Source organism: Choloepus didactylus, chromosome 6, assembly GCF_015220235.1.
Source record: "Choloepus didactylus isolate mChoDid1 chromosome 6, mChoDid1.pri, whole genome shotgun sequence".
NCBI lineage: Eukaryota > Metazoa > Chordata > Mammalia > Pilosa > Megalonychidae > Choloepus > Choloepus didactylus.
This window is the reverse complement of record NC_051312.1, coordinates 121,789,132-121,804,223: the sequence shown is the minus strand read 5'-3', so window position 1 is coordinate 121,804,223 and position 15,092 is coordinate 121,789,132. Positions and strand designations below refer to the sequence as shown.

The 15,092-nt window shown below is 34.9% G+C and overlaps 1 protein-coding gene across 3 annotated transcripts in view; it reads left to right on the top strand.

Annotated features, from left to right (window-relative positions):
- The window catches only part of KBTBD3 (kelch repeat and BTB domain containing 3), a 30,660-nt gene that overhangs the window by 8,250 nt on the left and 7,318 nt on the right, over nt 1-15,092 (top strand). For 2 of the 3 annotated variants that reach the window (XM_037841271.1, XM_037841273.1), the window contains exon 2: nt 10,788-11,026. In XM_037841271.1, the coding sequence (XP_037697199.1) occupies nt 10,812-11,026 (215 nt within the window). In that variant the 5' untranslated portion in view covers nt 10,788-10,811. Of the gene's footprint in view, nt 1-7,882; nt 8,242-10,787; nt 11,027-15,092 lie in introns of those variants that run through there. The other variant, XM_037841272.1, reaches the window with a different exon arrangement.

Sequence of the window (15,092 nt, the reverse complement as noted above, 5' to 3'; positions counted from 1 at the left end):
TCAGCTTTACTCACAGACATCTTTGTTAAGTGTACCTACAATATTGTACTACCATCACACAGTATTACGCTATCTATTTCTAGATGTATACAGTCAATCCTGCTGAACATTCTGGAGTCCTTCAGCATCAAATCCCTGATCTGATTCACTTTTAAACTTAGCATATCAATGTCCATGTTTATCCACAAGTTTTCTGTCATTAAGAGTATTAATGAGAGTAATTAAAAGATGGTGGCATAGAGAGGAGTGGAAGCTAGTAAATAATCTGGAATAACTACAGGGGGACAAACGTGACTGTCCACTCATCATATACCAACCTGAATTGGGAGGAATGCCCGAGATCGCAGCATAAAATCTGTAAGTAAAAACTGTGGATCCAAGCCGAGAGCCCCCACTCCTCACCAGCAGCCCAAACTGTAAAACTTCACTGTGATAGAGAGCGCCACTCTCTGAGCAAGCAAATGTGGCTCAGCCCAACTCCAACTGAGGTTTTAATTAACAAATATGGACTGCTCAATACAAGCTATGAATCCCCAACAAGAAGACAGAGGCTTTTGGTGATGACTGACCTTGGAGAGCCAGAGGACCTCTCTGGGAGGGAGAGGGAGCCTAGAGGACCAGGTGCTATCTCTGGCTGATGAGTGAAACTGAGGGTGGCTGCAGACTGGCCCTGAAGGGGGGCTTTTTGTCCCTTTTTTCACTCAGTGGAGAAACCCTCAACCATTTTCAGTTCCCAGTGCTCTGACCCAGACAAGGGTGGAGAGAGCAGAGTCAGAGAGCTACTCAAATGCAAATGACATCTCCCCAGAGGGTGTATCTTCCCTAAGAGGAAAGAGGTGGGGCCCAGCTCTACTACCCACCTTCCATTAAGAACCAGACCCCAGAGCCTGGGGCAAAACAGCCACAGGCCACACCTCCTTACACAAGTCTGAAGTGATAGGCTGACAGGAGCCACCTGCTAGGCAGAAAACCACAATGACTTGAGGCCTCACAGAGTGTATCAATCTTCTAAGACACCCTCAGGGAAACCGGATACTATTGCCTCCTTCCAAGGCCTGAGCCCATTCTGGTCTGGGAAAACCTGACTGGGTAACCAAGGAAACCAGATGCCTAGATAACAGAAAACTACAACCTAAGAAAAACAAAGTTATGGCCCAGTCAAAGGAACAAACTTACACTTCAACTGAGACACAGGAATTTAAATAATTAATGCTAAATCAATTAAAAAAGTTTATGGAAGAGATGGCAAAACAGGTGAAGCATATAATGAAAACACTGGGTGTACAAAAGGTAGAAATTGAAACTTCAAAAAAACAACTGGCAGAATCTGTGGAAATGAAACGCACAACACAAGAGAGGAAAGACACAATGGAGACATACAACAGCAGAAGAAAACACTCAGGAACTGGAGAAAAAGACACCTGAAAGCCTACACACAAAAGAACAGATAGAAAAAAGAATGCAAAAATATGAGCAATGTCTCTGGGAATTGAATGACAACACAAAACACAGGAATGTTTGCGTCATGGGTGTCCCAGAAGGAGAAGAGAAAGGAAAAGGGGCAGAAACAATAATAGAGGAAATAATCAATGAAAATTTTCCATCTCCTATGAAAGACATACTATCACAGATCCCAGAAGTGCAGCGTACCCCAAACAGAAGAGGTCTGAATAGGCCTATGCCAAGATACTTAATAATCAGATTATCAAATGTGAAAGATAAAGAGAGAATCCCGAAAGCAGCAAGAGAAAAGTGATTCACATACAAAGGAAACTTGATAAGACTATGTGTGGATTTCTCAGTAGAAACCATGGAGGCAAGAATAAAGTGGGTGATATATTTAAGATACTGAAAGGGAAAATCCACCAACCAAGAATCCTGTATCTGGCAAAACTGTCCTTCAAATATGAGGGAGAGCTTAAAATGTTCTCTGACAAACAGACAATGACATAGTTTGTGAACAAGATACCTGCTCTACAGGAAACACTAAAGGGAGCACTACAGACCAAAAGGAAAAGACAGGAGTGAGAGATTTGGAACGCAGTTTTGGGAGATAGTAGCACAGCAATGTAAGTACACTGAACAAAGATGACTGTGAGTATGGTTGAAAGAGGAAGGTTAGGAGCATGTGGGACACCAGAAGGAAAGAGGAATGATAAAGACTGGGACTGTGTCACTCACTGAAACCTAGGGTGCTCAACAATTGTGATAACAGGTACAAATATGTTTTTACATGAGGTAGAACAGATGAATGTCAACATTGCAAGGTGTTAAAAATAGGGTGGCATTGGGGGGAAATACAATAAATATGAACTAGAGATATAATTAACAGAAACATTGTATTATGCTTCCTTTAATATAACAAAGGCAATATACCAAAACTAAATGCATTTGCGGTGGGGAACATAGGGGAAATGTTTGGGACTCTTGGCATTGGTGATGTTGTCTGGCTCTTATTCTACTTTAGTTTAATGCTGTCTTTCCTTTTTTTGCTTCCTAGCTGTCATGTTTTGTTTTGTTTTGTTTTTTCTCTCTTTCTTTTTTCTTTTTCTTTTGTCTCTCTATCTTCTTTGACTCTTCCTCCTTCTTTGTGGAAGAAATGGAGTTATCCTTATATAGATAGAGGCAATGGTGCTGAATACATAAATACATGACTATACAGGAACCATAGATTGTTTACTTAGGACAGAATGTATGGTGTGTGAACAAAGCCGCCTTAAAAATAATGGGTCGATGAAGAAACCTTGAGGGCACTATATTGAGTGAAATAAGACAGATACATAGGACAAATATTGCAGGGTCTCACTGATAGGAACTAATTGTAATATGTAAACTCACAGACATGAAATATAAGTTACCAGGATATAGAACAAGGCTAAAGAATGGGGAGCCGTTGCTTATTATGAGCAGAATGTTCAACTAGGGTGAACTTAAACGCTTGGAAATGGACAAGGTGATGGTAGTACATTATGAGAATAACTAACAGTGCTGAATGGGATGTGAATGTGGTAGAAAGGGTAAACTTACAGTCATGTATGTCACCAGAAGGAAAGTTGGAGGTTAAAAGATGGGAATGTGTAAAACAGTGAATCTTGTGGTGGACAATGTCCATGGATTAACTGTACAAATACTAGAAATCTCTCTCATTAAGTAGAACAAATGTATGACACTATAACTAGAAGTTAATAATAGAGGGGCATATAGGGAAAAATATATACCTATTGCAAACTATATACTACAATTAGTAGTATTTTAACATTCTTTCATCAACAGAAACAAATGTACTATATCAAAACTGTGAATCAATAATGGAGTGGGGGTGGTGGTTAGCGGTATGAGAGGATTTGAGTTTCCTTTTTTTGTCTTTATCTCCTTTCTGGAATAATGAAAATGTTCTAAAAATTGAAAAAAAATTACTTGTGGTGATGGATGCACAGCTGTATGATGGTACCATGGGCAACTGATTGTACACTTTGGATCTTTGGATAATTGTATGGTATGTGAACAATCTCAATTAAAAAAAAAAGAGAGAGAGAGTTAGTGATGTAGCATTTCTTAAAAGAGCATTCATTATTGTCCCCAAGGTTTTCTTCAAGTTTCTGATACCCAGTCTTCCAATTCTGATGTACATACTCATGTGATGACAAATATAGTCATGACTGCCACCTGACCAAAAGTGATTGTAAGATGCATCCCAATTTTAAAGTTGTTAAGTTTCAAAAAACTGTCTTAAAATCAAAGAAATATATTGAATTTTCAGAATATTGGAAGAAAAGAATTGCCTTACACATCTTTTACCAAGAATTAAGAATTGTTTAACAGTTAATAATGATATTGGCTATATGTGTAAGGTATTGTTGGTTTTCATAATTAATATTTATACACCACTTATCAATATTCATTTAATATTCATGATATCATTTAAGCATCACAACAGTCCAGTGTGATAGGTGTTCCACCTTACCAAATGAGAAAGCCAAAGCTTCAGAGAGCTTAGGTAAGAAGTCACCAGTATGTGATGGGCCATTTACAACTCTGTTCCTCTGGCTCCAAACCTATGTTCTTTGTTTTTTGCAAAATACACCAGTACAATTAGAGATTTACTCACACCAATTTAAGAAATGGAAATTTCAGCTTCTCAAATTTGTCATTCTATGTTTGTCATTTTGTCATGGCAGGCTTTATCTTTTAACCACTTTATAAAAGTGAATAGCTATTTATTATGCTAATATATTATTTTAGGATACTTGAAAATTTCTAGTAAAGTTTATTTCATTAATATTTATAGAAAAAATAACTTTATTCTTACATATCATTGGTTTCATTTCCTATTTGTGAATCATGAACCTCAATAATTGATGTAATCCAACACAAGCTCCAAATAGCATGCATGTTTTTAATGACAATGAAATTAATTAAAATCTGTTTATGGCTGGCATTTTTTAAATTGATATTTTCAAGACAAATGTCACTATGCAGAGGAATCAAAAGTTTAGGTTTTTATCCTTTGAAAGTCTCTAGTTTGGATACTTTTCACTGTTTCATTTATTTTCAACTTATTTTTAAATATTGGGGAATCAATTTATACCAAAACTAAAATGATGTTTTGTGGGTTTTTTGTTGTTGTTGCATTTTCTAAGTGTTTCAAACAAGAACAAAACTGAAATACCAAAATAATTTCTGAATTGAAATTGAAATTTGCCTTTTTCTTTTAATTCTTATTTTGAAATAATTATATATATTCAAGAAAGGTGCCAAGATAGTACAGAGTGTGTCATATACCCTTCATTCAATTTCCCTAATGGTTATATACTTCATAATTATAATACAAAACAAAAACCAGGAATTTGACATTTGTGCAATGTGTGTATATAGTTCAGGTCATTTTATCACATGTGTAGAATCTTGTAACCATCACCACAAATATACATCACAACAGATCAATACAAAGATCTTCATCATGCTACCCTTTATGGTCATGCCTACACCCTCCCTCTTACCATCAACAATCCCTGGCAACCACTAATCTGTTTTCCATCTCTATAATTTTGCCATTTTGAGAAGTGTATATAAATGGAATCATACAGCATGTAGCCTTTTGAGATTGGTTTTTTCACTCATCATAATGTCCTGAGATCCATCTAAGTAGTTGTCCTTTTTATTGGTGAAGAGTATTCCACTGTATGGATGACCATAGTTCGTTTAACAAACTATTAACTCAATAGTTTAATCTATTGAGGGACATTTGGGTGGTTTCCATTTTTGGGCTATACAGATAAAGCTGCTATGAAAAATCATGTTCAAGGTATACGATTGCTAGGTCATATAGTAAGTATATGTTTAGTGGAAATAGTTTGGCAGTTTCTTTAAAAGCTAGCCATTTAACACCAGTAATATACGCAAGATCCAGTTTATCCACATTTGCACAAGCATTTGGCATTGTCACTTTTTTTTTTTAATATTCTAGCCATTCTGATAGGTGTATTGTGATATCTCATTGATATCATTGATATTTCCCTAATGACTAATGTTGAACATCTTTTCATGTGCTTATTTGCCACCTGTATATCCTCTTTGCTGAACTGTCTCATCATGTCTTTTGCCAGTTTTTAAAATGGGTTTTTTGGTTTATACTGTTGAGTTTTGAAAGTTTTTATATCTAACAGGTATGAGTCAGATTTCTGGTTTGCAAATATTTTCTCCCAGTCTGTACCTTGTCTTTCATCCTCTTAGCAGGGTTTTTCACAGAGGAAAGGTTTTTGATCATGATAAAATCTAGTCTATCAGTATTTTTTCTTTTATGGATCTTGTGGATCATGCTTTTGATATCATGTCTAAGAATTCATTGACTAACTCCTGGTCAGGAATATTTTCTTCTAAAAGCTTTATAGTTTTATGTTTTACATTTGAATCTACAGCCTATTTTGAATTAATTTTTGTATAAAGTGTGAGGTTTAGGTTGAGGTTCATTTTTTTGCCTATGTAAATCCAGTTTCTTCTGCACCATTTGTATCCTATGACTTTGCTGAACTGACTTATGAGTTCCATGAGTTTGTTGTTTTGTTTTGTTTTTTCCTGTAGATTTCTTGGTATTTTCTACATAGACCATCATATCATCTGCAAATGGAGATAGTTTTATTGCTTCCCTTCTCATGTGTATGCTTTTTATTTTATTTTCTTGCCTTACTGGTGCTGGCTAGAGCTTCCAGTACTATGATGAATAGCAGTAGTAAGATCAAACATCCTTTCCTTGTTCCTCATTTTTTGAGGGAACGTTTTTCACCATTAATTATGATGTTAGCTGTAGAATTTTTGTAGATATTCTGAGTCAAGTTGAGGAAGTTCCCTCTCTATTCCTTGTTTGCTGAAAGTTTTCATCATGAATGGGTGTTGGATTTTGTTAAATGCTTTTGCACTGATTTATATAATCATGTTATTTTTCTAATATGGTGGATTACATTGATTGATTTCTGACTATTGAACCAGCCTTGCATCCCTGGAATAAACCCTGTTTAGTCATATTGTATAATCCTTTTTATAAATTGCTGAATTCTGCTTACTGATATTTTAAGATTTTTTGCATCTATATTTGTGATACTGATTCTCTTGTCTTTTTGTTTGTTTATTTGTACCACCTTTATCTGGTTTTGGTATCACAGTGATGCTGGCTTTATAAACGTGGGGGAAAGTGTTCTCTCCTATTCTTTGGAAGAGATCGTGTAGATATTCTTTGGAAGAGATTGCGTAGAAATAATGTTAATTCTCCCTGAAACATTTGGTAGAATTTTCCAGTGAACCTAACTAGCTTGGAGATCTCTTTTTCAGGAGGTTTTAAATTATAAATTTAATTTCCTTAATACTTATAGGGCTGATCAAATTGTCTATTACATAGTGAGTAGGTTAGGGTAGTTTGTACTTTTCAAGATATGTTTCCATTTTATCTGCATTATCAAATTTATGTGCATAGAGTTGTTTGTAATATTCCTTTAACATTTTGATGTCTGTAGGGTCTGTGCTGTAAGTGATATACCCTGTTTTATTACTAACATTAGTAATTTGTGTTTTCACTCTTTTTTTTCTGTCTTGCTAAAAGTTTGTTTATTTTATTGATCTTTGAAAAGATAAAGCTTCTGTTTCATTGATTTTCTATGTTTTGTTTTCAATTTCATATATTCCTCCTTTTATTACTTTGCTCCTTCTGCTTGCATTATTTTTTTCCTCTTTTTCTAGTGCCTTGAGGTGGGAGCTTAGATTATTAGGAGACCTTTATTCTTTTCTAACATAAGCATTTAGTGCTACAGATTTGCTTCTCAGCATTGCTTTAGCTGCATCCTGCCAATTTTGATGTTTTGTACTTTTCTTTTCAATCAAGCAACTGAATTTCTAATGTTATTTAACTGTGAGTAATTTGAATGTAAATAGCCATCCCTGGTTAATGGTTACATACCGGACAGTGCAGTAGTAGACTGTCTCAGTCTTATAATGGAGCTTCAACTGATGCTGCAGTACCCTTCAAACTACTTCTCCAATGTCCAGCTTGAGTAGCAGATCTTCTGTGTAGCAGCCTACAGCAGCACAGGTTTGGTTATGGGTTCTAATTGTGAATCAAATTCATGAGACATAAATAGGCTGTAAACTATTGCAACTTTTACTTAGCTTTATAGAAGTTTGTAAAGCAAGAGGTACAGTAGGTATAGCATTGTTATTTCACTGGGAGGCCTGCCAATTACCAAACACAAAACTTCATTTGCTCCCTTACCCAGATTAGTGACGTATGTAGTGCTGCCCTAGAAGAGAATTAAGGAGTGTGTGTGTGGTGGTGGGGAGGGGGGGAGGGGCAGGATCCCACACTGACATATAAAAGCAACAATTTCTTTTACTCACTAATCTTTTATATCCCTCTTTTGGAGGCCCAAGGCCTACTTGCTCATGCAAACTCCCCCAACCCAGCTGCAATTCCACACAATTATTAACACAGACAGACACAACATTCCCCATATCTGTTAACTCTGCTGTTTCCAAGGAAACAGTGCTGTGGGAGACCAAGGTTATTTTCAGGCAGGCTTGCATAGCCCACTCCTAAAGTTAACCGTTTATTCACATAGCCATAGGAGAGTATTACCAGGTCCTGCCTCGGAGAACACAGGAATGGATCATTTTTGGAAGCTCAGACAAAACCACTCTTTGAAATTTAAAGATTTCATAAAGATTTATACTTCTCAACTTCATATGATAGCCTCTGTAAGTTAAACTTTTTTCTTTTTAAAGTTATGTTTATCATATGAGCAATTCGTATGAATAAATAATATTTTCAAATTTAAATGTACTGTTTTCTTTCTGCATTCTGTATTTGTAACCCAGGATAGTGAGATACAAATCAAAATTTAAAAAGCCTTTCATCATCTATCCAAATGGGGCTTATTGACTTGGTAACATCCTTGAAATAGATAGCTAATCTTTTAAGTTATAAAACATGGTTTGATTCAGAAAGGACTAGGTGATAAAAAGTACCTTTTTAACATGTCATTAATAAAATATTGTGAAATTTAACATACAGTACTAGCAGTATATAAAGCATTATAAAGTACTAAGTAGAACATTAGAAGAAAATATTTTAATTATATTAATTTAGATTTTAAAATACGAAATTTGGTCATGTTTCTATTTATAGTTATAGACTATATATATTATATAATATAGCCTATAGAGTAGGTTATAGTTTCTATTTTAATGGTCAGTCTAGATTTCTAATGAAGTCCATATTAGAGTGCAAACCTTATACACTTTTCACAGATTCAGGCAGTTTTCATTTGTCAAATGCATGTGTATTTCTAAGCTTTCAAAAGAGACCTCTTTTTATTAGACAGAACTATCTGAAAGGCACAGAAATTCAGCTCAAAGTAGCTTAAGCACAAAGGAAATATATTTGCTCATATAACTGAGAAGGTGTGGTAGGTTAGTTAACAAAATCCCCTGTGAGCCATTCCTTTCAGTATTCATGCCCATCTTGTGTAGTCCCCTCCCACTGAATCAAGACAGGCTCTGTGACTTACTCTTGATCATTTAAATGTGGTAGAAGTGAATTTGCATGACTTCCAAGGTAAAGACTTGCAGCTTCCCCCTGGGCCTCTTAGAACCATTGCTCTAGGAGAGAGAAGCCACCATGCAAGAAGTCCAACCACCCTGAGATTACTGCCATTATGTTTGGAAGCACAAGCTACCAATATGGAGAAGACACATTAAGAGAGAGAAAAAGCCCCCATATGTTCTAGCTGTCCCAGCTCAAGCATCAGATATGTGAATAAAGAAAGCATATATTGGACAGCTATCCCAGTCAAGCCTTCTGATGACTCCAGACACAGCTGTCATCTGACTGTAGTCATATGAAAGACCCTAAAGCAAGAATATGCAGCTAAGTGCATAAAACCATGAGAGATAATAAATTGTGCTTTAAGCCTGTAAATTTTAGGGTAGTTTGCAAAACAGCAAATAATCAGAATAGGGTTATCTATACTAGGGAATCAAGGTTCCCCATATATCTGGTTTCCCCTAATTCCCAGTCTTCTTTTCCTTCCTATTTCCCACTTCCTTTCTTCTGATGGTGCAGACTATTATCCTTGGAGCTGAATTTGGAATTCAGGGAAGTCATGATTATCTGACCTTCAGATGTGTTGGATTGTTCAACTGTGTTGGATTTGTAAAAGGCCTTTTTAAATAAAACTAAATGCTATTTTCCTCTTCGCTTTCATATAGGACAACTTAGACTGATGCTTGCCTTTTTCTTGCTTACCAAAGGTTATAATAAGTAATTAATAAAATTTTAATCTGTTCTTTTTCAACCAATTCTCTTTTAAAAATCTAAACTTAAAAGGTATATAAAATATATGCTCCAAGATCAACATTTTAACTCCTTGCTACCAGAAAAAAATGGATGAGGGCATGGGGGGGTGTGTGGGGTAGCCAAATAATCACTACCATAGAAATAATGCCTCTTATGTGTAATATTAAGATTAGATATGTAATAAGATCCTATATAAGATATTTAGTTTATACAGTTATCCCTTCCACATTGTGGGGGTTGGGGCACTCTGCCCCCTGGGATCTGGAAAATCTGCATAAAAAAATTTTTTCCCCAGCGTTTCAGGAAACTCCCTAGATGCCCTTGATCAGCAGACACTGCTTCTCCCATTACTTTTACATTGTGTAAACTAAACCTTTTTTAAAAAATTTTAAACCAATCTTTGCTGGCTTGAAAATCTTTAGGGGTAGACCCTTCAACTACATTTTCTTTAGGGAATCATATAAGGACTTAGCCTTTTCTTGTATGATGCCAGAGTCTACCGGAATGCCTATTTTATAACAATCCTGCACATTTCTAGCTTTCGCAGGTCATCTGCGGCTTCTGCAAAACTCCCCCAAATGCCCATTTCATTTCTTATGGGGACCCGCAATATATTGAAATCATGATGGGGAAAGTTGCAATGTGGAAAAAAGATAACTGTATACAATTTATGCAACTTACAAATTTTGCTACTTAGCACAGTTATATAGCTTTGAGTGTTATCCCTTAATGGTATACTTTTTATTCCACCAAGCTCAACATTGATGAAAATTTAAAGCAAATTTAGCATTAAATGTCATGAAAACAAACGTTTAGAACAAGGATTACCATCTTATGATTGTCCCTGGTGAGCATTTTTGTGTAATTGATACTCAAAGGGCAAATTTTAGAGACTGAAAATTTCATTAGGACTGACTACATCGGTGACTTTTTTTTTTCATTCCAGTTTTAAGAACAATTGGGATTGGCTATGGATAATTCATATGATTCCAGTCACCAAAACTCATGTAACGGAATTTCACCTGAGAACAACTTCCTTGTGTCAGAAGATCATGGGCAGAAAATCTTAAGGGTACTACAGAATTTTCGAGAACAAAATGTCTTTTATGATTTCAAAATAATCATGAAAGATGAAATAATTCCATGTCATCGTTGTGTGTTAGCAGCATGCAGTGACTTTTTCAGGTACTGTACCTCATCTTTCTCTCAGATTTTATGATATAAATAATTTTTTTTAACTACACTCAATCCCCCCCCCCACAGGAGCACAAACAGTATTTTTGTTTCTTATTTTAAAAAAAGCTAATTAGAACCAAGATTAGTGATTTTTGAGTATGAAAATTTAAGAGTATCCTTTTTAAAGCTCAGATCTCTCCAAGACAGCATTTCTCTTAAGTTCTGTCTAACATTAGTCCTTTGAAATATTCTGGAAAACAAAATTTTTGACCTGGGTTCAGTTGTGTTTGAGGGATCCCCTCACTTTATCAATCAGAAACAGAGGAAAGGAAGGGTTAATCGAAATTGGAAGCAACATTCAAAGAAAAAGTGGAGTCTGAGAGGAAAATCACTTTCAGCTGTGTCTATCCATATTTTCTCCAGGGGAAAGGGACTTTCACCTAGGGGACTTAAAGATTTCTCATCCCTTTGGCAAAGATACACTATAATAGGGAAAAGTACCTCTTAGCTAAGAAGCTTAAGATCATCTAACTACTTGCCTTATTCTGATTCTAAGTAACCTGTCATCCTACAGAGAATGCCATAGTCATGACCCTGCCAGAATCCACTGTGATGACACTAGGTTTCTGATTCTGCAAGGTTAAGGGTCAGTCATATGATCTTAATACTGCAGTAGCTGAATAAGGTAATATCACTGCGTGAGGCCTCTTGGTCAACAGAGAGACAGGACTTCTCTTAGTAACACCCTGACCTTCAGCCCTCCTAGTCATTCTTCAGTAAACTTAAATCCTGATTGCAGTATTTTGCATTATGTTTAATTTTTAATGCAATGTTAATTCAAAGTAGTCAGGATATAGATGTAAATCCTCAATAAATAAACTTGTTAAGTATATAGGCAGATATGGATATAAATCCCCAACAAATAAACTTGATAAATATAGAATAAGATTTAAAAAAAAACAGAAATACCTGATGCAAATTAACTTTAAGCCTGATTTTGCTGCCAGAGTCTAATTAGAACTCACACTTAGTGCCTTCTAGAGAAAATCTTACAGGTTATACTTCATTCAGCAAAATTCGATATCTAAAAACCCATTTCTATAAGATTTTTTGCTTTGAATTTGGGAGCAGTGGCTCAGTGCGGTACCAGTTTCCCACAGCGGGCTGGGAGGCTGTAAGTCTTTAGCTGTTTGCCTAATTAGACTATATGTATTCATCTGTTCTTTTCTGTTTCCACTCTCGGGTAACCTAAGTTGTTGTTCACTGAATTCTACTAGGACTCTAACTGTTCTTGTGTTCTGCTACTCTCAGGTTCCACCAGTTCCTTTTCACCTCCCTTCTAATCCAGCCTTTCTTCCATGTGACTCTTCTCTGCTCCCTTACCCTTCACTTTGCCACTTCATCCCAGAAAGCTGGATATTATAGTGGTTAAGTACTTGGCCTTTTAATACAGCCACCATAAATCTAAGCTCCAGCTCTCCTACTTATTATCCAGGTGATCTTAGATAAGTTATTTAATCTCTCCAGGCCTCAGTTTCCTCATTTGTAAAAAATTAAAATAAAAACAGGACCTAACTTGGAGGGTCATTATGAGGAGTAAATGAAATAATGTATAAATAATATTTAACACAGTGCCCACTACATTCAATTAATGTTAGCTGCTATTATTATGACTATTATTCTTTCCAAACCTTGCAAAAAAGTAGAAATAATTTGATGTGAACACAGAGCTTGATTTTCCTATAATGTTTTTATGCTAATAAAATAAGAGGTTCGTATAAGCATTTGAATTTGAAGTCTTGTTGAAGTTATTTATTAATTAAATATATCTTGCACATAATCTTTGTCATTGTCCTTTGCTCAGCATACTCCCAGCCTTTTTAGGGGTTGGCTTTTAATTTTTAAAATTACTGTTAAACAATATAGTATAAACAACCAAAATAGTAGAAATAAAATATATACATTTTAAATGTTCTACCTCTTTTGAAGTAACACGAATTTCAGTCTTACAATAACCTAATTCCTTAATTATATGTATAGTATTTTGCTAATTGAGTACACAGTTAACATAAAAATATGTACAAACGTAGACAGACATTCTGTCATTTACACTATTGTATGATAAGGCCCCTAAATTCATAATAGTTGTATTATGATAAAATTTACTGGAATATTAAGGAAAATATAAAATATAAATGGTGGAAAGTGCACAAAACATGACAAATGCCCTTTACAATGTTTTTGAAAAATGAAAATTTTGATTGCGGTGTAAGGTCATTGGAGACAAGAAATTGAAAAAGGAATCAAACAAATGTTATAACCACTTCATGATAACATAGTAAAGTTGAGATAGATGTTAACTGAATGCTTTAAAGACATGTAGGATAAAGTGTGGAAATATGAGCTTATGTGTGTTAATATGTAAGTGTCTTCTCAAAATGTGGAAGCTGATAGTCAACTTAAAAATACTCAGAATCTGATAGAAAATCTTTGCTTTCTTAAAATGATGATGATGATGATAATAACTGCTAATACTTTGCATCTCATTAACTCTTTTATTCCTCTCAACAACCCAGTGAGATACAGGTACTATCAATATCCCCATTTTCAGGTAAATAATTTGAAGCACAACAAGGTTAAGTAACCTGCCCAAGGTCACACAGCTACTAAGTGGCAGAAACTCCATGCCAACTCAGGCAGTCAGGCTCTAGCAGCCATGCTCCTACGGTTACCATAAACTGACTATAGATATCTTACTGATCTCATATAATTGTTATCACAAGTTAATGTTTCTAAATTGATACACATTTTGTGTAACATATATATATACACACATACATATATTTGTGTAACAAAAGTATAATTTTTAAACTCTATTTCTTTGTATTTGTATTTAGATGTATTGTCTAGTGGGAAGGCAGTTCCTTTTCCTAAGGAGCATCCATTATTTGGAAAGCACCTCATATTTTTCATTTGGATGCTCTTGCCTCTTTAATAGTTTTAGTTAACCCTCTAGAGTAGCCTCCAATAAATTTGTTTTCCCCCTAGAGTACCTGAACACCTACAGGCAATGCTCACAAGGGTATTCTGGACCATAGTACCACAAATAAACACCTGTATTAAACCAGAACTAATGCTCAGTTGATTGTCCTTGGTTCTTTGTTGTGGCTCTGTCCACTTTAATCTTAATCTCCATTTGCTCTTCCGCTGTCAACCACCATATTGGGTTTATTTATAAATGTAAAAATGATCAATTTTGGATATGAAGTTAATATAAAGGTGGATGGTAATATTGTTCTTACTAAACTGATAGTGAATACATTATAGTCTCCTGCCCAAACATTTCCAAATAATTTATATTTTTGCTCAAATGGAGCCAAAGAAATTCCCAATTCCTTAGATTCTATCAGCTTTACCATGTAGAGATAAATAAATTAGAATCTGTTATGAAGAACTTTCAAGCTAGTCTAGTTATTCAAATCTGGGGACCCATTTTCATCTCTCAGTGGCTATCATGAAGACTTACATCCAGCCTTTTTTAGTGTGATGGTACACTGTTATTGTTCAGTTTTAAGAAATCACATTCCCTTTTCTCTAAAGTCCTGTATAAAATGTGTCTTTTTAGACATGTATTTAAGTTTATCTTATTTAGTGGATTTCCCTCACAGACAAAATAGATTCATTGGAGACATCTGGTATCTCACTGTGCTCCGTCTTTCAAATGTTTCGCTACTGACAAATTGAGGATTAATTTGAAAAATACTTTTAAATCCCAAATCAAAAACTATTGTATATAAATGCATATTTAGTTATCACCAGCATAGTTAATACTAATTAATTCATAAAGAAATTCTACCATTAGAGAGATTTTGCCCTAATTTGATGAATAATATGAGAATATCAAATCAGCATATAAAATTTGAATCTTTCTATATTTTTATATTAGTTGCTGCAACTGAGGTACAATATATATATTTTGCAATATGAGAGTTATATAATACATGTTTTCTGACATTAAATAATATGTATAATTAATTGTTCTAGATATTAAAATAATTTATTAGGATGCTTTTAA